We start from the raw sequence: 27743 nt of genomic DNA on the forward strand, positions 1-27743 counted from the left end.
AAGAACGCAGACTCCTTGAAAGGAAAGAAGCCCTGGCAGATTAGAACAAATCCTCTTTTTATTGCACAGAGAAATGGGGAATTTCTAGGAAAACTCAACAGAAGCGCTTTCTTTTTTTTTTATGTTCTTAAATCTTTCTTTGCAAATTAGTTTACCCGTTTCTGATCCTTTACAGAAGTGTACGGTTTTAGAATTAGGACTGGGATTAGACGAAAGGAGGTGGGCCTGTTAAACAGTGTGCATTCAAACGATACGTTCTAGTTATGGTGTATGGAGTTATGACTTGACAGCCATTTGAAGAAAAATCAATCTGTTTACATGTTAATGGCTTCTCAGGTCCGTTTTAGTCATGTATTTAAACCCTTAAGGACACGGGCTTTGTCGTTAAGGGGTTAAATTATAACATTACCAGGTGCAACTACCATAAAGGGTATAATTAGGGATGTATTGTTCCTATTTGTTATTAAAGGACATGCACGGTGGATGTGCTGTATATAAAGTGTCATGGCTATAATCATGAGAATCCAATGGCTATAACGTTTGTATTAACCTTTTTAGTATATGGGATATTGTAAGACTGGAAAAAGACTTAAGGCCATCAAATGCAACCCATCCAAGATAACCCTAATTGCATCGATGGGGAAGACGAAACAAACTCTTCAAGCACAAGCCAGCTTTGTAAAAAAAAGAAAAAAAGGGGGCAGTTTAGATAATCCCTGAACCAACACTAATAATGTTATACCCATGAATACCCTTACTTGTCAAAATTCAATGCAATTTATTTTTAAAAGCCTCCGCAGTACTTGTGGTCGGCACCTCCTGTGGCATTGATTTAAAGAATGTTAAAGCTCTTACTGTGAAGAATATCCTATCTGGTTAAGACATAATTACAGCTCCTCTAAAGTGGCTTGTTGTTATCTGCTGTGTCTTTATGTTGTTGGCCTTTTTGTCACTCGTGCTACATGAATATGAATGCTGCTGTTTTTATTGTTTATGTTACATACATATCATTCTTATGGTTCCCTACTGTATTCTGCAGCTGTCAAGTTGCAGTCAGATCACTGCCTGGATCCTGGGATACCTGTGAATGGTCAGCGGCAAGGCAATGACTTCTATGTTGGGGCTCTTGTGACATTCAGCTGTGACCCTGGATACACCCTAAGTGATGACAAAGCACTAGAGTGTGAGCCCAACTTCCAATGGAGCAGGCCACTGCCAAGCTGTGAAGGTCAGACAACACTTATGTGTGGAACCTCGAATAGAGTTATTTTTAATAAAATCTTCATTTCCCAAGCTTTTGTAAAAAAAAAAAAATCAGGATACCTAAACACTACATCCCAGGAAAGATTAGAGAGGATTTTGTCTTGGAGGTTTGGATTTGGTGATGTCTTCATCTTGCTTTCAGATTATTAATTATTTTCATTATTAGTCATCATTATGTGATGTGAGGAAACACCAAGATCCAGCCCTAAAAATAATATTTTGAGGGTAATGTATAAAAAGTAGACTTAGTCAAATGGACCAAAATTGATTTAGACAAAATTTTTCTTTTTGTTTTTGATCCATTTGTTATCAGACAACAACATTTGGAGGCCTTTTACTTTTCCAAATGAAATTTGTTGTCACTCACACTTTCTCTCTCTCACTTTCAGACTCTCACACTCTCTCTCTCTCTTTCTTGTTCACAATCTCTTCCAATGTCTCCCTACCTTGTCCAATAAATGCTTCAGTGTCTCCACTTCTTCGTTTCCTTCTCTGCAGTTCCTCTTTTTCTTCTCCTGCCTCTGCTGCTCCCAGCTATCCCCTGATTTATCCTGGCCCTTTTCCATGTACTTCCACAATAGGGTGGAGCCTCAGCGCACACCCTCTCCGTGATTGGAGGAATGGCTGAAGGATGTCCCTGTAGTGTGTGATGAGGCCCCGCCCTGTTGTGAACTACGACACAAGGCCAGAATAAAACAGATGGATCCGCTTCTCTTTCTCCATGGATCTGTCTCCATTATACTGGGCTGTTGTAGTAGTTTGCAAGAGGGCAAAGACGGAAGAAAGGGAGAACAAGAAGTGGTGGGAATGAGAAGCAGAGGCACAGAGAAGCTAGGGAGACATTGACAGAAAGCCTCTGAGAGGTAGTGAGAGGAAAAAGAGAACAACCAAATGCAAACAAAATTATCTCTGCTTCGTTATGTTTGTTTTCTTTGGGCCCCTCCTTGTTTTCGGGCAAATTGCCGGATGTAACAAAATGTGTTAAAGTCTACCAAAAAGTGATTATGGTGTAAAATGTAAAAGGTAGGCTTATTGTCATAGCAACAAACACTGTATAATAGTCCAGTCTACTTGAATCTTCCATTTGTCGCTATGTTAATAACAAAAAGACGTTTTCCAGCATCACTATTTATACATAATCCCAAGTGAATAGTGTATTCGATGTCTTTAATCTCAAATATATGAGTGTAAGTAGGTACATTTTACCTCAAAAGATGAGTTGTTTTATGTGATGAAAAGTGTGAAAGAGCAAGTTTGGTCAAAAGCGGAAACGTTCTAAGGATATGTAGACAAGACTTTAGCTTTCACTGAAAGGTTCCTCTGTTCTGCTATGGAGGATTGCTAGACTCTTTATTCCAGAGAATATTCTGAAGCTGTAAATAACCTTAATAATCCTATTTTAATTGGGTACATTGTGTGTTTGTTGGCTTAAGGTGTCTCCATCAATTAATTGATATTATGTCTGCAGGCCCATTAAAATAAAGGTATTGATATACAACAAAGATATAATTGTTCAAAAGATCTTGTCCTGCTCTAGAGTTCATAATTGATCCACCTTCTTAATGTCCTGCACCTCTTTATTTACTGTGTTGGCACCACCAACGGCACACAAAGCTGTCTCAATGAGAAAACGTTTTGCAAATCTTTAACCTTACTATTTAGTACCATGAAGTAGATCTCTATTTTCACAAAGTTTATTTTTTTTAACTATAATTATTTTATTTTATAGCATGTTATTCTCTGCAAGGTAAAAGTGGTCTAAGGGTTTACAAAGTATAAGATATGTTATGTGAAAATGTGTTAAGGATCAAGTCCTAGTGAACATGAAAAAATGTAATCCTGGTTTTAACACTAGAGGAATTACAAATTAGGAAATCCAAATGTACATAAAATGAATAGACGTAAATGTACTACCAGATTCTAAGTGTAATCTTGGGCATCCGGAGGGAGCTCTCAGGACACTTAGCCAGTCTGGTATCTTAAGCATCATGGGACTACTCCTTTTAACGATGATTCGTTAAATAAACACGTTAACAGTTTTGCAAGTACACCACTAAGCTCTTTTAATAACTTGGGGTGTATCACATCAGCCCGGGGCAGGCTGGGCCGGGGACTTGAATTCTGTATATTAGGACGACAAGCATGTTCAATATCCAATACCAGCTCACCTCCAAATGCATCTTCTCCTTTCAGCTCTCTGTGGAGGTTATATCAAGGGTTCCAGTGGCACAATCCTATCCCCAGGGTTTCCCGATTTCTACCCCAACAACCTCAACTGCACATGGGTAATAGAGACATCACATGGCAAAGGTGAGCTTTTCAATATTATCTCTTGTTATAACAGTTTGGTCCTATGAGGGGCTGACTCCTTAAATATGCCCACGTCCTGGGTAGGATTTACCTACAAAACATGCTGCTGACTTTACTACAATGGGACTGTGTCACTTCATCATGTCATTGCCGTTGCCACGCTCCAGAATTATTCTTTAAAAATACCCTCAAGAAAACAATTACAAATGAGACAAAAAATTGAAGTCTAGTATTTTCTCCTTTATCTGCAGGTGTGTTTTTCACCTTTCATACTTTTCACCTGGAAAGCAGCCATGACTTCTTGCTGATCACAGAAAATGGCAGCTTTACTCAGCCTCTGAAACGTCTCACAGGGTCCCGGCTGCCGACCCCCATTAGTGCTGGTCTCTATGGAAACTTCACTGCCCAACTCCGCTTTATCTCTGACTTCTCTATGTCCTATGAGGGATTTAATGTAACCTTTTCAGGTAAAAAAATAAAATAAATATTTGTTTTATTGTGCACATTTTTATTTCACCAAACCACATAATTGTTGGTATCATTTTAATATGCTTTCAAAAATCTATTAACCCCTTAACATCTATTGACACGCCAGGCACGTCACGCAAAAAGTCCAAAAAGAATAAAATAAAGAAAATTAAAAAATAAAGTTTATTATTATGAAAAGGTATTTTTTTTCAATTTTTCATCATATTTTTGTTATAGGAAATTAAATAATATGATAAATATATATAATAAATGGTATCTGAAGAAAGCCCTTCTTGTCCTGAAAAATATATATAACTTGTCTGGGTACATTAAATGAGTGAGGAGAAACTTACATCTAAAGACGTGCACTGCAAAAATTGTGTGAAAACCGCCTCGGCCCTAAAGGATACAAAAAGTACAAAAAAAAGCCTGGTCCTTAAGGGTTAACCTTAAGGACAGCAAAGCTGTCAAAATGTTTATGGTTGATCATGAAGTACCATTCAGGCTTGACCTGTGAGGTTCTGAATAAAAAATGTTACACATTATGAGTTTACAGGAGGTCATTGTACAAAACATATCACAACCAACAAAAATAGGTATACAGCGCTAAATAACAACACTGTAATTTGTTCATCTTTATGCTGTTTTACCTAAATATGTTTTATTTTACCAACTGGTCATTACTATCAATATGTTCTGTGATTTTTAAATATTGTCATATCGCTCTTTTTTTGGGATGCTCATTCTGCACCATGTAAACGGAATGATCGTTGTAATAATGTGTTAGTTACTGGCACTGAAGGGTAATGGACAGGACATGTAATCCTGATTTCATCCCTTGTGAGAGTCACAGCCCTCATCCCTTTTAGACTCATTCCTGTCTCATCCTGCCTTGATATTCATACTTAATTTCCCTGTGACGGATACAAATGTTCTGCCCTGGGCTGTGTGTGTAACACTGCTGTTCTGTATACAATGCATTCTCTCCTCTAATCATACATCCCTGACAGTTAGCATGTATCATTTATTGTATACGGTACAGCCGTCATCTTATGCAGCTCGGCACTGTACAACAGGGTCTTTTCTTCCGTCAGCAAAAGAGCTTACAGTCTAGACTTTTACTTCCGCATTTCCAGAATATGCCAAGTGGAGGTAGATTTGGAAATAGGAACCAGATCAGGATAGAAGTTATTAATATATATATATATTCTGATACATGTATAAAAACACCAGGGCTTTCTTTAAGCCAAGGTAAAAAAGCAGCTGTCATATATTCTTCTAAGGGCCACAGCGTGCCACCTATGTGTCTAATAGAAACAGTGGGCCTGTCAACAGAAAGAATACAAAATGGAGACACTAAACTGAGTTGAAGGGGGGTGAATAAAACAACTTTAGATACATAACCCCTAATTTATTAATTACAGAGTATGACCTGGAGCCGTGTGATGGACCTGAAGTCCCAGCCAACAGCATCCGTAATGGTCCCAGCTTCGGTGTGGGGGACTCCTTGACCTTTTCCTGCTTTCCGGGATACCGTCTGGAAGGAGCTTCCCGTATCACCTGCCTGGGAGGTAGACGGCGTGTGTGGAGTTCGCCTCTCCCAAGGTGTGTTGGTAGGTGGTCCTGTGCTTTAATTTTGCTTTGTTCCTTTACAGATAGAGGTGGGACGGGTGGGTTTGAGAACGTAGCACCTACTCAGAACTGGAGCAAGGAGATTAGGAGTCACGCAAAGATTTCCAAGGCATATGTTAGGCATTGGTGCAATCCAGCAGAATAGTACAGTATTGGGGACTGGCAATTTGCGGCAGGAGTTCTTAGTGATTTGGGCTTGTGCAATACATAGACACGCAATGTTGCCTAGCATATGTATCAGTTTAAATGCCTTGTGGGTTTTCTGCTGTCTTCCAGATGTGTTGGGAGGGCATATATATTATAAGGTAAATACATTAGTTAATGCCTCTATATGTTTCCTATTACCACGCCAGTAAACGAGCCAACCTTATCTTCATAAAATAATTTAATACGTAACATTTAAAGGGGGTGGGGGGGGGTAACTGTGTCTATATTTCCTTCGGCACAATTGATCTGCACAGACGGGGTTAATATTACAGCAGCACCAGTTAAACATCGCCGTTCAGTGTTCTACAGAGGATAATGGGAAGTTCTCACTCAGTAATATGTGCAAAGTTTCTCACAGCACGGCTAAGAGCCACTGTTCATGCAGCAAGACACAAGTCAATCCGCTGTGACAAGAATCAGAAAAGGTGTGAGGCTGTAACAAGTTGGCAATACAATGTGTCACTGACTTCTACTCCAGCAGACAGAAGTTAATGCCACAAAGCTAGAGTAATGCACAGAAAAATCATAAAGCAGTATTCTTTTTGCCTGCACCTACTGGCGCTGCTCTAGCACGTACAAGAACCTTTGCATGGCTTGTAGAGGTTCATAATTCATCTGCCGCTTTGGTGACATAGCATGATCTTTATAGAATAGTTTAGCTGCCTCTCGGAGAAATAGAAAAGGTTTAGTAGTCTTTGCAGAAAGATATATGTGTAGAAGCATTTGGAGGCTCTATGTATTTGATAATGTGGCTTTACACATATAATCCTGGCCTTTTATACTGGATAATGTAATGGGGTCCAGATATAGTCTTTCTAGTCACATAGGTGGAGCATGGCGGTACTAGAAATAAGTCCCTCTCCCTTTCATGTTTATTCGATGGACACATAAATCTTAACCTGGTTCTTTTTCTTCTTCTCACAGCCGAGTGTGGTGCGTCAGTCACTGGGACTCAAGGCGTCTTGTTGTCTCCAAACTATCCAGCCAACTATAGCAACCACCATGAGTGTATCTACTCAATCAGGAGCCAACCAGGGAAGGGCATCCAGCTTAGAGCAAGAGCTTTTCACCTGCAACCTGGAGACTTTCTAAAGGTTAGTCCCTTTAATTGGTGTGTTTGAGCCTATATAGCACTTTACATTATTAGTTTTATTGGTATTCGTTCTCATTCATGTTGCAATATTTGTAAAGTCTTTTTTAATAACATTCATTTATACATTTCAGAAAATTCTAAGCCAAGGTCATTTATGTTGCTTAAATTACTAAGCATTGTAAAAATAATTAGCAAACACATTCTATGGGACTGTATATTTTTTTTGATATGAAAACATCATAGTGAGTGCCAGGGTCTGAATCTTTACAATTAACAGAGAAGGACAGGGAGATAAGGAGTTGGAGGAGGTCGGAAGGAGGCTTATTCGAAAATATGGGGGTCTGTAACAGGTTACATTGATGAGTTCCAAATTTGAGGGGTCCTAGCTGTGTGGCTAACAATAAACTAACTAAATTAACGTGAATAACTTCTAAGTGACTTCAAGAAGTTATGTGTTAAGGCCACTAAGAAGGACATATCTTTGTGATGTTTACTACAAAAATTTAACCTAGACACAGCAACATCCGTAATAATTATTTTTCTCATTTCTCAGGTGTATGATGGGCATAATAATTCTGCCCGGCTTCTTGGAACTTTCAGCTACTCGGAAATGCTGGGTCGGAGTTTGAACAGCACCTCCAGCGCTCTGTGGTTGGAATTCATCACAGATGCTGAGAATACCAGCAAAGGGTTCGAGCTGGTTTATTCCAGTGAGTCTGACACAAACCTCTGGATCATTTTCCTCTTTGATGCCCCCTTTCCATATACTATTTCCCACCAATGTTATGTGATGCAAATCCCTAGTGCCTGTACTTTTCACATACACACACATGCGTTTTCTCTTCCCATTCCCTAATCACATCAAGCAAGCGGCACGTCTTTTAGTTTGAAGATTTTCTCCCAGCCGCTGTAGCTAATTGTAGTTGTTCACATGTAAAGCACAGCGCCCGTTAGAGGTTTGTCTCATTACGAGCTGTCTTTAGAGGATCTTATTGGAAAAGGCAGACACGTTTGTCCTTTTTACAGGCTTCTCGTTATCGGATCAAAAGGTGTCAAAGCAGACAATTCCTGTCACACTGTCCTTGTTGCAACTGTGCTGTAAAATATGTTCTCCAGTAGGCTTTTGTGGAGACGATACACAACGTCGTGCTGGACAAGAAAATACATGTGTGTGTAGATGTAGATAATGTGTTAGAATTGATGAGATTATATCAAAATTCACACCGTGCACATGGGAAGTTTATACATTTTGACCATGTTTACACATCTCCGTCTTTGGTAAACAAAAGCAAACTGGTTTTAAAATGGAAGTGGTATGGAACGTGTTAGTGACACTAGTTGCCTATATTTAAACTGTCTGTCGGTGCTGTCTCTGTACATCGGCATGTGTTTGCCTGTGTTCCTCTCCCCCTTCCCTGTCCATCTTTCTTGGGTATATCTCTCACTTGTGTTCGATTTTGACATATTTGTCATTTTTTTGTTTGTTCCTGTGTATGCGTCTCTTTCTGCATCTAGTTAACTTCTTCTGTGTTTCGGTGTCTTCGGGAAACTCTCTAACCATCAATCTTACTCTAGAAAGACATTTTCTCCACAATTTTCTAAATAGAAAACGGAAGGGTCTCAGTGTGTTTCTTGTTAGTTTACAGCTGTTTCACAAGTCCAAAATCACAACTTTTCCATCACTATTACAATGTCAGTAAACGCAAGCACTGGAACTTCCCCTGTAAGGTCCACTTATATCCCAGAAGTGAAATTGCTTGGTATGATGTACCTTAGAAATCCCTTAATAGCTATACAGTTACATTACGTGATTTTATTGTTCAGTAGCCTTTAGTGATAAGAAATGTGTTCACGACAAACCAAAAAGACCTGACGCAGTTGACTGGTGGTAAGTGGAAGAGAGTCAGTGAATAACAGATGTCACCTATCGCAGTTTTCCTCCCCGGGCATCAAGATGGGGGTAATTTTGAGTTACAGAGTGCACAGTCATTTGTTTTGTTGGCCGCAGTGCTTTAAGTGACAGAGGGCTTTTTGTGGACTCAATATGTTTGTATCCAAAAACCTTTGCCTTCTAAAATGGTAAATGAATCCCCTGTCACTATTTTCCACTATGACTTGACTGACTCAACCACCACCTAGACATGTAAAATGTCTGGAAATTTTGAAGCCATGGAAAAATTATTATTTTCTTTGTACCTTCAGTGATTTAAACCAATGTGTTCCCTTAGTTTTACCATATTTATTTTCAGTTTTCAAGCTAGACAAAAGGAAGAGTCTTTGGTAAAAAAAAAAATATATACCGTATTGGCTCGGATATAGGCCGCCCCCGTATATAGGCCGCACCCTAAAAGTTTGGTGCTTTTTTAAAGAAAAAGTTTTTTTTCTTTAAAAAAGCACCAAAAAAAACATGCTGCCACTCTGCCCCCCCGCCCCCCGAGATATGCTACCACTGTCCTCCCCCCCGAGATATGCTGCCACTGTCCTCCCTCCCCGAGATATGCTGCCACTGTCCTCCCCCCCGAGATATGCTGCCACTGTCCTCCCTCCCCGAGATACGCTGCCACTGTCCTCCCTCCCCGAGATACGCTGCCACTGTCCTCCCTCCCCGAGATACGCTGCCGCTGTCCTCCCTCCCCGAGATACGCTGCCGCTGTCCTCCCTCCCCGCGATCCGCTGCGCTCCCTCCCCGCGATCCGCTGCCCTCCCTCCCCGAGATCCGCTGCCCTCCCCGCGATCCGCTGCCCTCCCTCCCCGCGATACGCTGCCGCTGTCCTCCCTCCCCGCGATACGCTGCCGCTGTCCTCCTCTGCCCCCCCTCCTCGACTTACCGGTTCAGACTCCCGGGTGTCTTCAGGGCCGGCGAGGGACATCTACGCAATACGCGTATGCAACTTCCGGTACCGTTACCGGAAGTTGCATTTGCGTATTGCGTAAATGTCTCCCGCCGGCCCCGCAAGACACCCGGGAGTCTGCTCCGGTATGTCGGGGGTGGGCAGAGGTAAAACGCTTAGATAACCTCCCGTGCCGGCACCCCCCCCCGTGGGAAGTGCTGGCAGGGGAGGCTGTCTGAGCGTATCGGGGAGAAGGATGCAGGTCCCCTGCACCGCTGCGGGGGATCTGTATCCTAACCCCGCTGCCTGCCCGCGCCCGGGACTGCATGTCCCGGGCGTCGGGCGCTAGACCCCGAATATAGGCCGCACCCCCACTTTAAAAACTTAAAGTGGGGGAAAAAAGTGCGGCCTATATTCGAGCCAATACGGTATATATTTTCTCATCTCTACCCCAACTTGCATGACAAGCTCAATAAATAGACTTGACAGGGAACTCGATGATCTCATCGACAGGAGGCCAGCAGTGTCTAACTCAACAGCCACATGACTCTTCACAAACAAAATATGCTCTTCGACATGGTCTGGTTGATCAGTCTTGGGTAAAGTCAGTCGAGTCACCAATGGAACGCAACTGGAACCTTGGTGAACAGATGAATGAATAATATAGCAGTTGCATCTTCCTATGTGTTAATGTGTCATTACAGATGTGTAATCAGTTTCTGGTTAGGTGTTTAAGGTTTTTTTTAAGTGTTTTTAAGATTTTTGCACATTTGTATTAAACTGCTGGATGGCTGGTGTTTCCAAACTGAGCATGTATTATCACAACGCACATGATTCGGTTATACATCACTTTACACGTGTTTCCCATGGCGCTGAATATTTGATATTTATCTGCATGTTATTATTTACCTCTGTGCGTTATTAAATCTCTCTGTGTGTTATTATATCGCTCTGCAATATGCCGCTGTCCCCTCTGGCCATCTCATAGGATATTGTGACTAATCTGTCATTTTGCACAGTGACACTTCCTGGAGTCACCAGGCTTGGCTTTAATTGCAATTATCCACCGTCTGACAAAGTGACAGTGCCGCAGGGGGACAGGTCAGTCCTGCAGCAGCCTCACATCTCCCCTCTCTGTCCTTGTCTCGACACTGCAGGTTTTGAGCTGATTAAATGCGAAGACCCGGGGACGCCGCAGTATGGCTACAAAGAGAAAGACGAGGGACATTTCGCGGGAAGCTCGGTGACTTTTAACTGTGACCTTGGCTATAATCTCAGAGGCAGCCGCGTCTTAGTGTGTCTGACCGGCGAACGTAGAGTGTGGGATCAGCCTCTGCCAGTGTGCGTAGGTACGAGAAGCAGCTCTATCACCATATTACAGCAGGAGAAATGACTACAGTGCAAGTGTACAAAGCATAGGTTATCCACTTCTGTTAATAAATCACTACCTGGAAAACACTACGGGCTATTTTTAGAAAGAGGAACCATTTTGGCTAAATTTGGAGCCATCTGCATAAATGTGGAGAAAGCACTTTGTCGTCTCTGCCATTGTGAATATTCAGCAAAAATGATGGTCAGTTTTCAAACGTAAACTCTAAATTATAGTTTAAATTACTTTTCTCCAGAGGTTGATGATCTCCCAGAAAACTCCTGTTCAGTCTAGATGTCTGAACATTTGCATATGTGGTAGTTCATAGTACCGAAGGAGCAATATGACAAAATGTGTCGTTAAAGTCTAGGGGTTCAGAGGCTTGTGTGATGTAAATACAGTATCAGTTAATACAGTGTAGAGATTTCAACATTCAAGGGAGAGCTTTAAGCTAAAAGGCACAAATAACAACATCAAGGCACAAATAACGTTTCAGGTTTAATAGCAAACTAGATGGACCTGACACGATGGGCTTAATGATTGCCATCCGTCATCAAATTCTATATTTATGTTTAGCATTTATTTAGCATCATAGCTTATCTTTCTTTTTGTGTCTAGCTGAATGTGGAGGGGTTATCCGTGGAGAGAAAATAGGCAGAGTGTTGTCCCCTGGGTATCCTGCACCTTACGATCACAATCTCAACTGCATCTGGATTGTAGAAGCAGACGCTGGCTGCACAATTGGGTGAGTGGAATTTAGTCTTAAAACATAGTGCCTGCAAGTGTATACATATATTGTGTGTGTTTCAATGTACATACTAGACTTGTGCATTTAGATTCATACAAAGTTGAATTTTAGCAAAATTTTCCAATTTTGGAAAGCTCTGAATGTTCTTTTGAATTTTGTTTTCCACATTTACTCTCTGCTTCTTGTTCTCTGTTTTATCTCTTTCATCGTTTTCTACACTTCTTCATTCTTCTATCTTCTGCTTCTCCCAGTCATCCACTGCATTACCCAGGCCTCCTGGATCACTTCAGCATCAGAGCGGAGCCTTGGCCCGCGCACCACAAGGACATCCTCTCCCATGCTTGGCGGTTATCCCCGTGGTGCGTGCCGAGGCTCCTCCCTGATGCGGCAGTGCTCCAGGAGGCCTGGGTAACAAAGGGGGTCGCCAGAGAAGAAATAAGAAGCAGAGAACAGGAAAAAGAAGGAGAAGAAACAGAGAAAAAGAAGGGAAACTGTGGAGACACAGAGAAGATAGGGTGACATTGAGAGAGAGAGAGAGAGAGAGTTGTTTTGTTGTTTTGGTCTAGTTTATACTAGGACTGTAACCAATATGTGACTCTATTATACAGCACCATATAGAAAATAATTACATTCTCTTGTCTTGGATAATTTACATTTTATTATTGTTTTGTATGATCTGACAAAGGAGGCAGAGCTATTCTATTTTGCTTGACATATATACATTTGATCATGCAATGATTAAAGTATCTTTAATATTCAGACCAATGAGAGGCTCCAAATCACTGAAGCAAAAGTCTGCATTTACCAGTCCTAGTTACAAGTTTGCAAAGAAAAAGTAGTAAAGCAATGTTTTTAGCATTAAATGTTTTTATTTATTACAGAAATGTATGTCTAGTGTTCTTACCTTAAAAATATTTTTTTCTGTGATGGAAAAAGGTATGTGTGAACCCACTATCCCCCTATATCAGTTGACAGAAAAGGTAAAGGACTGTGGTCTAAGCTACACTCCCAGTGTAGCCGTGTATAAAACTCATTCCCAAGGCAAGTTCTGTAGGACAACAGAGCTGCTAAGAGCCACATCACACTGTAGACAGACTGTCTCCAGAGATCAGTTGTGTGGATGGAGCTGAGACAAGGGTTATCACTCCCTGCCTGGAGAAAGAAGAACGTGACCTGAGGACGTGGGGAAGCAGAGCTTCAACCAGGACACCATGTGGTCCATGTAGCATACCTCTCATTTTTCAATCCACTTTAATTATGGACTAATTTTCTTATTTCGTCTAGGCTCCTTTTTTTTCCACTAACCTTTTTATGTCACTCCACAATTCTCCACAAAATTGTTCTGGCCTAATGTCCTTACATGCATACCAATGTATTTAAAATAATTATTCAAGTTAATTAATTAAAATAATTATTTTAATAAATACCTTGATATTGGAATAAGAAGTATATATATGTACAAAAAACCTTGCTGCCAGGAATATTTTCTCTGTGGAGCTCTGTTTTTTAATTTTAGTTTTTTTTTTAAAAATCATTATATTGGTTCCAAATGAGGGTGTTGTTATTAACCTTCAGTAGCATACAGTGTCAGATTCACATGAGCAATCTAGGATATGGGCTTTCTCTTGATTAAATGAAGCAGATATATGAGATTTATGGGATAATAAGAAGAAGGGAAACATGTTTTTTTATTGCTAATTAAGACTTTTACTGCCAGAGGGAGCCTCGTGTATAGCCAAGCGATGTCTCTCCCTCCTATGTATCACCTTGCTGAGGCAGACGGAGTGTTTACTTGGAATTCAGATATTGTTATAATATACCACAAAGGCAAAACGCTTTAAATCTCCTATGGACATACGATTGATGGGCTGATTATATTACCACTGGCTTTTCAAATATCCCATTCACTTTGTAAATGAAGGACTTTAGGAATAGTACTGGAATTCCTCCGCAGATCCTACATACCAAGGAACTGAACAATTGAATTTCAGATCAGGCCCACTTATTACTTTTCACGAGGCATAAACTGCGTGTGACGGACGGCAGAGGAAATGGAATAATTTGTTAGGAAATTTATTCCATGCCGAGCAGAGGATTCGAAGGCCTTCCTGCGGAATGAGTGATTTCATTTTCTTTTTTAACCCACCGGCAAACTGGAAGGCTTGAAACGCTCCTTCTTAAGATTAATATTAAGGGACACAGGATACACAGCTATCAAAGGATTATAACGTTCCTTTATCATTATTCTCACATCTCAGTCTCCGTCTTCATTAACTTTCAAATTGTGTGTACACAATATCCACATATCAAAAATGGAAGCTTGTAATGTGATAAGGAAATTAAACCCCCTTTCCTTCCCTTTAATGACAATAACAAAAATGTTGCTTGGCTATATTTTGTCTTTTTTAACATGATGTAATTAATGATATATTAAAAGAATGCGTGTCTAGTAATGTCAACTTAACCAAGTGCTTCATTAATTCCAGAAATTAAGGAACCATACACACGCAGTTTTCCTGGAAAGAAATATAAAAATATATTTGTTTGCAAGCATAATATATGTTTGTACTACATGTGCTTACGCTGCAGCAATTTAAAGGGACTAATACCATGAGCAATTAACTATTTCATAGCGCAATTGCCTCATTCAGTTTTCAGTTTGGATCTAGAACATTTTTTACAAAAACTTAACTTTTTTTTTCTCGTGATGAAAATATCTAAACGCTCCTGTAAGATTTCACAAGAAACTGCAAATGCATTTTTCCATTTGGAGTTCAGGGAGTATCTCAGCTAGTTACCTGTGTGTAATCTATCACCCTCTGTTCATTTTACGCTGCTTCATTTCACACAATGTTACGGTTCCTGGATTATTCTTCTTCACATACTATTTCCTTTTTATTGGTGGTTAACCTCAATATAGATGCACCCTCTTTATCAAGCACAGAATAGACAAGAGAGGACGTTAGGACGTTTTATGTATATATGTAGGTACAGCAGAAAAAATTACTTTGAACAGGAAGTCCTATGAAAAACTATTTTGTGCTTTTAATACAACGGAAATATAGTTTCTATTTCATATATTTTCAATGGAGGTCAGCATTGTAGGTATTAGGGCTGCAACAACTAATCGATAAAATCGATAATAATCAATAATGACAATCATTGCCAATGAATTTCATTATCGATTCATTGAATCGATTTTTATCGATTATAAAATGAGAGTTTTTTCAGAGCAAATGAAAAATACCCCTCGTTTTATAATCCGTTTCATTCAGAGTGACTCACAGCAGCAGTTACTACTGACAGTCTCTCCCTGCAGTCATTCTGATGATTGACCCCGCCCCTTTCTTTCTCCAAGTCCCTCCTTGCAGTCACACTGCCGATTGGCCCCGCCCCTTTCTTTCTCCAAGTCCATCCTTGCAGTCATACTGCGGATTGGCCCCGCCCATTTCATATCTAACTGTGAGTATAAAATTTATATTTGGGCTGCTGAAAGTTAGGTGAGGTGGCAGTTATGGTTAATGGGTTATTTAGGGTTAATTTAATGCTGAGGACGGAGGGTTAATTTAATTCATTTAATAAGGTTAACTTAAGGTGCAGTTAAGGGGGGCAAACTAAGAGGAATCTAAATCCTGGGGGCAGAGCAGATTAATCCTGTATTTATTTATAAAAGTATTGTGTCAGTGTGCTGTGAACGAGTTTGTGAATCTATGAGGGCACTATGGCATATCTGGGGGTATAAGGCATATCTAGGGGTATATAAGGCATATGTGGGGGTATGTGGCATATCTGGGGGTATGTGGCATATCTGGGGGTATGTGGCATATTGGGTATATAAGGCATATGTGGGGAGGGCGAAAAGGCATTTCTGGGAGTATAAGGCATATAGGGGGAGGGCGGAGTGGCATATCTGGGAGGCAGTGTGGCATATCTGGGAGGCATGTGGCATATCTGGGAGGCATGTGGCATATCTGGGGGTATGTGGCATATCTGGGAGGCAGTGTGGCAAGCCTGGGCTCAAATGTGCATAACTGGGGGGGCAGGTTGGGAAATACATTTTTTATCGATGTTTTTTTTTTATTTTGCTGTTTGTTTTTAAAATCCAGTTATTTTAAGTAAATAAAAAATGTACATTTATTTTTTATCCGATTAATCAATTAATCAAGAAAGTAATCGGCCAACTAATTGATTATGAAAATAAACGTTAGTTGCTGCCCTAGTGGGTATTGATATTTTGGTGACATTTCCTCCTCAAACAACTCACTGAGCTAATGCTTTATGATAATTCCAATAAAGTCTTGTTTATCTGATCAAGTTCTTTCCCCCACAGAATTTAAAAATTTCAGTGATTCTCTCGTTGCCTGGGCTTTTCTGTTATTTACCACAAATAAGTATGTCAAGGATTCAGTATACTCACATATAGTGGCAGAAGTGTGAACTGTTGTTAGTAAAGTTACGGTGGAAATAAAAGCTGTGGTGGGAATTCAGAATAAAGTCATTCAGATGGTCTAGTGTGACACACTTCTTTTTGTTTTCAGGGGGAATAGACCAGATGTAACAGTAATTTAGGTTGAAAAAAGTCCAAGTTCAACTCTTCTAACTATCCTTCCTGCCTTTAATCCAAAAGAAGGCAAAAAGCCCAATTAAGCCATTTTTAGGACAATGTATTGATTGAATATAAGCAGACTCTTTGAAGGCATCCATTAAATCGATAGCACAACCTTGGCAGTGGATTCCATAACTTTATTGCCCTTCATGTAAAGAATTCCTTCCTTTGTTGTGTATGAAATCTTCGGTCTTCCTGTCACCAAGGATGATCTCTTGTTCTTTGTACACTTCTGTTAATCAGCAGGCCACTGGAGATTCTTTAAATTGACCCGGCACATATTTATACAATGTTATAATATCCCGTCTAAGATGCAATTTTTTTCTAGCATATAGAAATGCAACTTTTAGATCTTAGATAACATCCTCCAGTCCCCTTTTTCTTATTCCATAATGTGCTTTTTAAGGACCTTTGCCCAGAATTGCACCGCATATTCATGGTGAAGTTTCACCATTGACTTGTAGAGAGACAAGATGAAATCCTCCTTCTGTGAATCAATACTCCTTTTTATACATGCCAATATCTTATTGGTCTTTGCAGCTGCTGACTGGCATTGCACACTGTTGTTTATGATTATTCATAAAGCATAAGTCCTTCTCCTTGGTATTTTTTCCCAGATAGATACCATTTCAAGTATGTGTTTCATTGTCAATATTTATTTGCTACTTGCCTGCGAATATATTGTACTCAGGGATATGCCTCTGGGATAATTAGTGTTTAAGAAATACTAGTTTAAAATTCTTTGATTTTACCCAGTACCAACTGGGGAAACCAGCAACCTAGAAGTTCCATCGCCTTTGAGGTCACTTCCCTGTAGCTAAATGAGTTTCTGTGATTCGTGCACAAGGCGCTTCTTGTTTAAACATTAAGACAAATTAAACTTTCACCTCACACTTTCGCTATCCTCCTTTGCCACAGGCCGGGTCAGAAGCTCCCTCTGGAGCGGAGTGTCACTGTCACTTGAGGTTGAAGGGACAGGCTGGGGACCGGTATTTAGACTGTTGTCTGTTTCAATCTGCCGGTTTAATTTCAGTGACTGAGTTGAAGATGAAATCCCCTTTGCTCTGTCTGAGAATATAAGGCACGATTGGATCCAATTTTGGATAAAAGTCCTATATAAATGCAAATAGATGTCTCGGCACAATGTATGCTAATCAATGACAAAGCTACCGGAGATATGACAGCATGTAATAACACACGAGCACATTTCTTTATTATTATTTCTTCTGTGATGTAAGACAGCCCTGCATCAAAGGTCTGATAACTTATGCATGTCTCACAGGAAAGCCTGCGTTTTCAAATCTAGTGTCTTCTATCTCAGATTTGTGCTTTTATACTTCACACAAGAGGACTGCAGACCAGGAACAAAAGTAAAAAAAAATAGCATTATGGCTTTTAACCATTATAAAAGAGCTTTATAGAGGCTATTTAAGTGAATCTGTAATCAGATTTTTTGAAAATCAAATTACACTGTATTTCCCTCCCAAACTCCATCTAGCAGTTTGAATATAGACAAGGCTTGAGAAAGATCTGTGTGTCGAAACGTTGCCTGCGTGAAATAAACTCACCTTATTATTTGAGTGCTGAGCCTCTGCTTCTTTATTTTGGATGTATATAGACATAGACAATCTCTTGTGAGAGCATTAATCTGGCCCATATGTTAACCCCAAGTGGAAAGGCCAGACGTGGTACTACTTGCCTAGAGAGATGCCAACCAGACCCCACTGACCAGGTCAATGAAGGTCAAAACATATGTCTGAGGTTTGACCAAAAAACATAGTGATTACAACGCTTAACTCAGTGTGGGGCAGCAACAAATAGCGTAATAACCCTAAATTACCAGAAAATACAAAATAGTAAAAAAAAGTGTAAAAGTGCGCTCAAAACAAACAAAAAAATATATATATATATATATATATATATATATATAAAGTCCCCACCAAATAGTGTAGAAAAAATATAAATAAAGAGGGAATACAACCTTTCACAAATACAGGTCTTCTGCAATACACCTCTTTTCAGAATTTTTAATCCGGGACATGAAAAATACATAAAGAAAAAACAGTTGTGTGGTATGTAAAGAAACCCCCACTACACAATATTGCAGTCACAGGAATAGATGATATTTTTTTGCGCCTTGAGTGCAAAAATATTCCAACAATTCCAAGATAGTGATGAATGTTGTTCAGTTGAAGACCTCAATCAGAGAACTATACACATATCAGTGAATGTGGTAAAAATGTAAAATTGATGTCTTACATCTACTTCAAATGTAAGACAGATATTTTTAATATTTTCTTTCTTTTGCATGTAGATTTTTGTACAGTTTTCTGCCAAGACACGAAGTCCAATCTATTACCGTTTTCAGCTGTTATCTATTACCGTTTTTCTATTATTGATTAAACTTGGATTAGCCGACACGACGTGCCATTGGAACATAGGAGTGATGGGAGTGATAAAAGCCTCTGTACGAAATATGAAGATTTTATATTAAAAAATCAGCTGTTTCCAACTAATAGTCATTTACAACATTAACAAAGTCTATACTGTATTTCTGATGTATTTTAATGGAGTAAATTTGCTTTTCTAAGTGACCCCAAACTATTGAACAGTAATATATATATATATATATATATATATATATATATATATATATATATATATATATATATATAAATATTTATATTATGTATATGTATTATCTTAGTGCAATCTACTAAACATTATGCTGCCTGTAGCAGTTCTGAGAATTAGTCTCACAATCTTAGTCACTCAGATAGACATGAAATCAGCTCACTGGTATTTTTTGCCGAAGATTTCACAAAAAATCTTATTGCCCCACTTAGTTCATAAAGCCTCGCTAGGGTCTAGTGGCTAATGGCCCTTAAACGAGGGAAAGATCTATTCTACTCTATTTTTTCAGGATTTTTTTTGTGTTATATAAGTACATTTTATACAAAATGTGAATATAATAGTGGCCATCTGCTTTCAGATTCCTCCCTACATCCATTAACAATTGTTCTATTATTTTGATTGTAAAAGTAGACTTCTAGGTAATTTCAATCATTTAAATTACCATTAGCGTTTTACATTTACATTACATTTATTTACAGAGCGCCAGCAGTTTTCGTAGCATTATTACGATAAATGAAGTTACACGTTTACACATAGTGGTACAGAAGGAGAATGGGCCCTGCTCTTGTAAGCTTACAATCCATTAGGAGGTCGACGGTCATTCTGGCTTTCTGTCGCTGCAGTGTTCAATTCTGAATAGCTATTATTTCAAAGATTATTCAGCCGTATAATAGGCCATTTCTATGTTGGCCAATAAAATGTCCAGTGTTGTTTAACACATGCTATAACATTCCGGAAAATAATAGCGCTGTTGTGTGTTACCTGACCTGAAGAACTCATAGTGGTTAATGGCTAATATAGCCAAGTCTGCAATCAGAGCCAGGTTAAGATGACATTGGGCCCTAGGACAAGATAACATTTACTACACCCTTAATAGCACCATTACACTTAACTCACAATATCAGATTCAAATGTAGCTGCAAAGCCTCTTCTCCAAACCACAACAGAGGTCGGAGCTTTAGCCTGCATCGCCATGTGAATTATCCAATGAATTCAATATTCTTGTAGGTACAACAGCAGTTTTCTGTATTGTACAGCAGCTCTTTGGGTATCCACAATCTGACATTTTTTTCTGCTTTCTCCCTTAGTTTACATTTCACTGTTTTCCACACCGAGGAGGTGCACGACGTCTTGAAAATTTGGGATGGCTCGGTTGAGAGTGGCATTCTCATGAAGGAGTTCAGTGGTTCTGTCTTGCCCACTGACATCCACAGTACTTTCAACTCAGTTACCCTACAGTTCAGCACGGACTTCTTCACTAGCAAACAGGGATTTGCCATTCATTTCTCAGGTAAGAGGAAAGATTCGGGCCACCACTGCCTAAACAGCAGGTTTGTCGATAAAACAAATACTGGATACTTAATTTGATGTAAAGAAAAAAAAAACTACAATTAAATGAAACACATGTAACTAAATACAGAATCAGAAACAATATTTAGGGAACTGTTAAACGCCGCTCCCCTGAAAAAAGTCAAGGACTGCCAGTCTCCTAAATTGAATATATTAAAATGTATGTGTGCAAAGAGGCACTCACAAGTATTAAAAATATATAATATTTACGTGGTAAAAATATTTTTTTTCCGTATGGCAATTATTGATACGTTATTTATATTTTATGTTCTATGTGAGTATGTGTTTTAAATGATTTAAGGCCCTGTGTAGCGAAAACATGGCCATTTCTATGTGGTTTAAAGCACACAAACTGCCGGGGTTTCTTGATCATCGATAGGAGCTGGTTCTGGTCCGCTACTGTTTTAGGTACTCTTCTATAGTTTTTGTATATGTAACCCTATATGTTTTAAGGGATACCTCCAGCTCACACTATACAGGTCACCCATTTGTAGCTAACCTTTTCCATGTACAGATACTTACCTGCTGTGTTTCAGGTTGGCTCAAGTGGAATGTCCTTGGGTGGCAATGCCCTTTTTGCTTTGTTCCTTGTTCCTCTGTCCCCGTGACATTTTATTTTCATTTCCCACTTCTGTTTCTTTTACCTATGCTCTGTCGTTCTTTCTACATATCTGTAACTATATGTTTCCTTTTTTTTGTCACTGGATGTCTTTTGACTGTTTATGTCTCTATGACATTTATCCTATTCTATAAATAAAATAGCATTTTGGTTCTCAATAGGGACTTTTGTTTGACATGGACACATATATGTAGCTGTATGCACTGTATATTAATGGAGAATTTCCATTGTCGATTTTTCAGTAGGTAGTCATATCAAAGGGAATATCTGAAGGCAACAAAAGCCTTGCTGAGCAGATATAGCTGCATGTATGCAAGAAGGCAGACAGTACTATCATAGAACAATGCAAGATAAAAATATGACAAATAAAGAATAGTTAACACTTTGTTATATACCAGGACACAGTCTTCTTATTTCCCCATCCATCAAATATAATTCATTTTCGGAATCAGATTCCCTTGCTCCTAATGACAAGTCCTCCCTTGGTGTTAAAATGCAGAAGAGATCTTCTTCACGTAAATTATATTCATGAACTTATTGCCATCAAGTAGCTCCTTCTCCCAGAAGACCATAAAAAGCAGAGGCCTCTTCAAACAGCAAGAAAATAATGTTTCTCTAATATCAGATTAGATTAGAAAGCTAATCAGGCGTTTAGCCTCTGACAGGCTTCCCTCCCTGCCAAATCCGTACCTTTTAATGGAGAAATTATAGCAAACAGAAAGTTTGAGATGATTGTCCTGCCTCTGTCTCACATCTCAGAAAACACATTATGGTGTTGAATGTTCCTCCAATAATTGAATTCATACCTATGTGGCGACAAATTGAAAATGGAGGAGAAATGGATTACCCGGTTACAGGGCATACCGTGTACAGGCTTATTGGCACTAGGCTGTTGTTGTGTTAGTGGTTAATACAATATACAATATCCAGACAGCAAAATACCCTGGAGCAGAGTTTGTCAGCCCAGGATAACTACTGTATATCTTATGGCCTATTTGCCAAGTAGTACAATATTGCCCATATAACTCATACGCAGCGTTAATGAAGGTAGACTGGCAAACATGAATGAAACAAAGGAAAAGAGAATTGTGACATTGCCATCTCTAAAACCAGTATATCAATGTCACCTGTTAACGGCCATCAACGTCCCGCCAAAATGTCCTTTCTTTCTTCTTAGTGACAACTGCGACTTCATGCAATGATCCTGGAATTCCTCAAAATGGCAGCCGTAGTGGAGATAGTCGTGATGCCGGCGATTCCATTGTGTTCCAGTGTGATCCAGGATACCTTCTGGAGGGGGAGGCAAAAATTAACTGTGTGCAGATAGCAGACAGGTTCTACTGGAACCCTAACCCTCCCATTTGCATAGGTAAGTAAATGGGCTTTTTATATAAAACATTGTATTTAATTAATAGTCCATCCCTTCTTTTATTCAAAGAATATTGACAAGAATGATCCTTCAGTTCAGTTTACAAACATGCTTTTCCATGTATCTGATATTAACATAATTTAATCACTTTATCACATATAATAATCACATATCTGCCTTTATTAGGATCATGAGAAAGGAGTGCTTATTATAAACACTACTTTAACTTGCATATCAGTGCATATTATACACAAGATTTTAATGTATATTAGCAGTCCATCTTTTGGGAGCTTTCTAGCATTAATAAAAGGCAGCCGATGTGTTCAAAGTTACAGTGTGTGTGTGAAATACAGAATAAAGAGTATAACCAAGTCTGATGTCAGCATTAAGCTTCATCAGACTAAGGATAGTGTCATTTTCTTTTGCAACAACACATTTTTGTATGTGTTTAAGTCACTTTATCTTAACCAAGTTTGTGCTACCTTGGCGTAAACAACAGTCACAAACACCCAGAGGGGCCTTCTGACTAATCAATACCTACGGGGAAAGGATTTCATTACCATAAATCAGGAGTTCATTAACATAGCCTTAAATAATCATCTCAGTGTGGACTTTGCAATATAACCAAAATACCACGAATGCCTAAAACGGCAGCCTCTAGGATAATTACATTTATTGAAACAATATGAAACAAAACTCTTCAGTGTCACATTGCGTTACTGTATATAATATTTCATTCAGTAAGACTGACGATGAGCCTCTAAAGGACTTATTCCATAAAGTACAACAAGGTTATTCCAGAAGTGTTAGCAGAGAGAAAGAAAAACACTTTTTTAGCAGAAAACAGTGCTTCAAGCCTCAATTATCAGAAGTACATTTGATGAGAGTGAACAGCATAGGGTATTTATTGAGAATCGGGGTCGGTGCCGTGAATCTTACCTACTAGTAGCTTTGTTTTGGTTGTAAGCAAATATCCCTAAATCAATAGCATGGATGTTTAACATGCTGATTGACTCTGCAAGATCAGACCCACGGCATTGATTTTTCAGTCTGTTTGACATGAAATTCCTTTGTAGCAGCAATAAACAGCAACAAGTTCTCTCCCCACTTGAGCTGATTGTGTTAACAGTTATTACGGTGGGTAGAAACATTAAAAAAGTGTTCATTTTCATTAAAATTTCATTAATATGGTTTTCTTACTCCAGGTAACTGGATAGATCTGACTGTGACTGCTAGAGTGTACATGGTCATAGGAAAATAAAGAAAATGGACTTGGAGGTCCTAAGCAGTTGTAATCTTGGCCATACCACATTTCACGTCCACCCAAGTTGTGGTCTAGTTGATCTAGTTTGGAGCCTATTTTGGGATCTCAGTAATTCATGCTTGTATTTATGTTCATAGAAGAACTTGAGCAAAGGTTTTTGCACTTTTGTGCATTCTAAAGTAGAACAGTGTGCAAATAATCTATATTTTTAAGAAAATCTATGAAATTTAAGAAAGGAGAAGCAGGCCATGAAACAGGTAATTCATTTTGAGGGTGGATAATATGGGTATGTTTTAAATGTACACCGATGCAGCATTCACATATATATATATATTGAACATAGTTAATGTAGACAACCACTTTTCCTGGGCTGGACACTTATCTTCTCCTGACTGGCAAATGTGCTGCCCTGCAGTATGTTGGATGTATGAACTCATGGAGAGAATCAATTAATTAGTTATAAATCCCACATTTAAAATGGGTAAAAATTGGCCCGTGTGGTCATTCTAACTCCGGCTTGCAGAACAACTTGTACATGGTTAAGGGAATGCAGAATATTTTCACTAGTAATTTGACTTCATCTGGCCTTTTTTTCAATTCCCAATTCTTAGGGCAGGCCACCAATTGGATGTATGATGTTCAGGTGACACAAAGAACTTAAATGATATACAATAACAGTTGACTGTAAAATAACGTATGTTTTATTTCTTCTACAGCTCCCTGTGGTGGAAATTTGAGTGGGCCAACAGGGGTTATTCTGTCTCCTCAATACCCACAACCATACCCTCCACTGAAGGAGTGTGACTGGAGATTGACTGTGTCACCAGATTATGTGATTGCTTTGTCCTTTAAAATGTAAGTGTTTTCTTGCAAAAGAGTTGTGTGCTCATGCAAGTACAGGGTTGGTCTACTGCAAATCTGGATTTGTCTTTTATAGACATGTGTAGTACCTGATTAAAACTGCATAGATTACTCTGACATGCTGAACACAAGTGTTCTCATAAATCAGATCAGTGCAATATTCTGTACATAGTTCTTAGGCTACATATCTGTGTTAAATATTAGTTTTTACCATACATATCCTGTGGGCTTGGGTGATATCAGCTTTTTCACAAAGGTAACTTGAAGCAGATTCAAGAAGACTAGCGAAATGCCATCACACCTTGTCAGTGTGAAACAAGATAGCCAACCAGTGTGTTCCCTCAGGGTAGACACAGCCTTCAAACCATAAACATGTCCCATAAATCCTAAAAAACATAATTATGTAGAAATTACCCTACTGGTATATTTACTTATTTTTTGTACAGTGCAGGTATTCTATTTTGTGAAAGAATGGAATACAAAAATATATATTGTGGACAAAATAAAAGCAGTTTTATTTTTCTGTGCTGCAAAATTTCATTTTAAAGGATCTTTCTGCAACAGAAATATGTCTCACTTCCCTTAATTTTCCCTCACCAACCAAGCCCTAATTAGGGCACATGTAATACAGAGGCCTCAACTATACTGTGCATCACTTATCTTCAGAGCTGCAGTCTAACTATGGAACAGGCTTTAATGTCTCTTGCTAATGTCTTCCTTGCCATTAAGCGTTGGACAGGACTTGTTAATGAAGTCATTTGCTTTTATAAGGTGGAGAAAAGATCACTAGTGATAATAAGGTCCCCAGGGGACAGGCACATATATCTGAGCTTCTGGTTTTAGAGAAGCCGTGTGATGCGTTGCATGACAAATTAAGAAACGCTAAGCCCCTCCAGCAGTAACTGCGAAGGGGGTCATTCACTTTTCACCAGACAGGAAAGGCTTTTCCTAATTAGATCTGCCGAGCCCTACTGCATTGTATGCTAGTTCATTCTGGCCGTAGGCAGGACCACTCATATATTTTGTCTCGCTATGAAACTAGTAGAGAGTAAATCAGCAAAATGTTTTAATAAAAGCATTATGAGAACAATAATATTATATTACACCTGAAAGTGGAGCTATTTTTCATCTCCTGATGAAGGTGTCATTTTCTCCATGCTTGGATTCTAATGTTCAATGAGAAATTGAGACTTGTAGGAAAATACCTCAAGAGAGTATGACCTATGATGAGTGTGTCTGCTTTCATAACAAATGTCACTTCAATACTGATTGAACGTGAAAATGCATTAATTGGATATCCAAAGTACCAAGCTCAGTAAAATATTCCAGCTAAAGAAAGTTGGTCCATCAGTAAGGCCACCTAGACAGATAGTAGCAAGAATAATTTTATCAAGCCCAGCCTTACCAAAAAGAAGGTAAAAAGAGGGTAATGCCATCATCACTGGCTGCAAAGGGCATAAAGAGTAACTTAAACACCAAAGTACGGTAAGCGGTATGATTTTGGTAACAAGTTTAGATTATTTGTCTTCTGTCCAACATGGATTTTTGGCCATGAATTTTAACGACTCAAAAGTAAAGTTTTGCCTCACAAGTGGTGGCATTATTCAATGCAGCAAAACCACTTCATAGAATAACTCTAATTAAACAGATTTATCTCTACTGTGGTGCAAAGTGCAAATGTGATTAGAATGTGTATCTAATCATTGAGTATCTAAGTCTCGTAATGTTAGATATATGCTTTAACAATAAGTTCACAAGAACAGGACCCTCTTCCCATTTTGTATATGGACAATGTCAATATTATATTATTGCATTTTTTTATTCACGTAATATTCTGAGGTTCTATAAATAAAATGCCATAATTATAGTCCCCAGTTGTTATCAGTTTCCTTCTAAGCAGTGGACTAGGTAGTTGATCGCCTATATTTTATGACCCGAGACGTGTGTCCTATTGTGTCAAGTTGTTTCATGACTCTATACCTAGCACCAAGTAGTCTAGTGAGAATTCTAGCAACAAAGACCGACCTCCGTTGAAAGGCTTTTACTGGGGAGCCAATGCAAGAAAAACTGTGATGTTGAAATACTCTTCTTTCCATCCTAATGTAAAAATGCCTTTGGGCCATATTCTATTACCTGTGAAAAGTTTATAACAAGATTTTGTCTCGAAATCTCCCGATGGGATATAGCAGGAAATGGCAGAGTTTATAAGCAGTAGTAACCTTTTCAAAGTTTAATACAATAAGATTCTTACTGAGAACATAGAAGGAAGTTTAAGGATAACTCAAGTCATTACTCACGCCTTCCCTCTGTGGGATTTTCCAGTTTTAACTTGGAGACTGGGTATGATTTCCTGCACATCTATGATGGACCAGACTCTCTGAGCCCGCTGATTGGAAGCTACTTTGGATCTCAGCTGCCAGACAGAATTGAAAGCAGAAGCAACAGCCTCTTCCTTGCCTTCCGAAGTGACGCCTCGGTCAGTAGTGGTGGATTTGTCATCGACTATACAGGTAACAAAAAACTAAATTGAGCCTTAATGATTGCAAACATGTTACCCTGTGTCTCTGGTAATGTTGGCTCACTGAAACAAAAAAAATCCTTGTGTTGCCATTTATGATTATATTTTCACCTCTGAATGTGTACCACCTTAATCTGATCCAAATAACAGATACCCGTTATTTCCCATATTGTACATTAGGAGTGGGCTGCACTGCATCCTCCTGACTGGACATAAGGCTAGAAAATAGAATATTCAGACTAATTTGACTTTATTTATTGTATTTATTGCTAGCGTAGGAAGGAGACACCGAAGTCAGGTAGGACTGTTAAGGGATAGTCCAGTAAGCCGAGGTCAGGGAGCCAGAGATCAGGAACATCGAAATGCAGGCCAAGGTCAGGATACCAGAGAACAGGAATGTTGTGGAATATGCCGAGGTCAGGATACCAGAAGACAGAGTAAACGGGAACAAGCCAGGTAAGCAATAGGACAGCAAACGGAGGAAGAGGCACTACCAAGATAGGCACGACCAACAGAAGGCAATGACTGTAGGTTTCAGAGTCTCTTAAATAGGCACAGGAGTTTTGGCACTAATTAGAGTTTTCCCGCCAAATACTCAAAG

The 27743-nt window shown here is 39.1% G+C and overlaps 1 protein-coding gene across 1 annotated transcript in view; it reads left to right on the top strand.

The window, feature by feature from the left end:
* CSMD2 (CUB and Sushi multiple domains 2) overlaps positions 1 to 27743 on the top strand; it is a 382136-nt gene that overhangs the window by 298236 nt on the left and 56157 nt on the right. Inside the window, exons 18-29 of the mRNA XM_053454739.1 lie at positions 1040 to 1228; positions 3457 to 3573; positions 3825 to 4040; positions 5466 to 5654; positions 6805 to 6974; positions 7527 to 7683; positions 10962 to 11153; positions 11792 to 11918; positions 20250 to 20452; positions 22308 to 22499; positions 24480 to 24618; positions 26947 to 27134. Of these exons, the coding sequence (XP_053310714.1) occupies positions 1040 to 1228; positions 3457 to 3573; positions 3825 to 4040; positions 5466 to 5654; positions 6805 to 6974; positions 7527 to 7683; positions 10962 to 11153; positions 11792 to 11918; positions 20250 to 20452; positions 22308 to 22499; positions 24480 to 24618; positions 26947 to 27134 (2079 nt within the window). The remainder of the gene's footprint in view (positions 1 to 1039; positions 1229 to 3456; positions 3574 to 3824; positions 4041 to 5465; positions 5655 to 6804; positions 6975 to 7526; positions 7684 to 10961; positions 11154 to 11791; positions 11919 to 20249; positions 20453 to 22307; positions 22500 to 24479; positions 24619 to 26946; positions 27135 to 27743) is intronic.

Source organism: Spea bombifrons, chromosome 2 (genome assembly GCF_027358695.1).
Source record: "Spea bombifrons isolate aSpeBom1 chromosome 2, aSpeBom1.2.pri, whole genome shotgun sequence".
Taxonomy (NCBI): Eukaryota; Metazoa; Chordata; class Amphibia; order Anura; family Pelobatidae; genus Spea; species Spea bombifrons.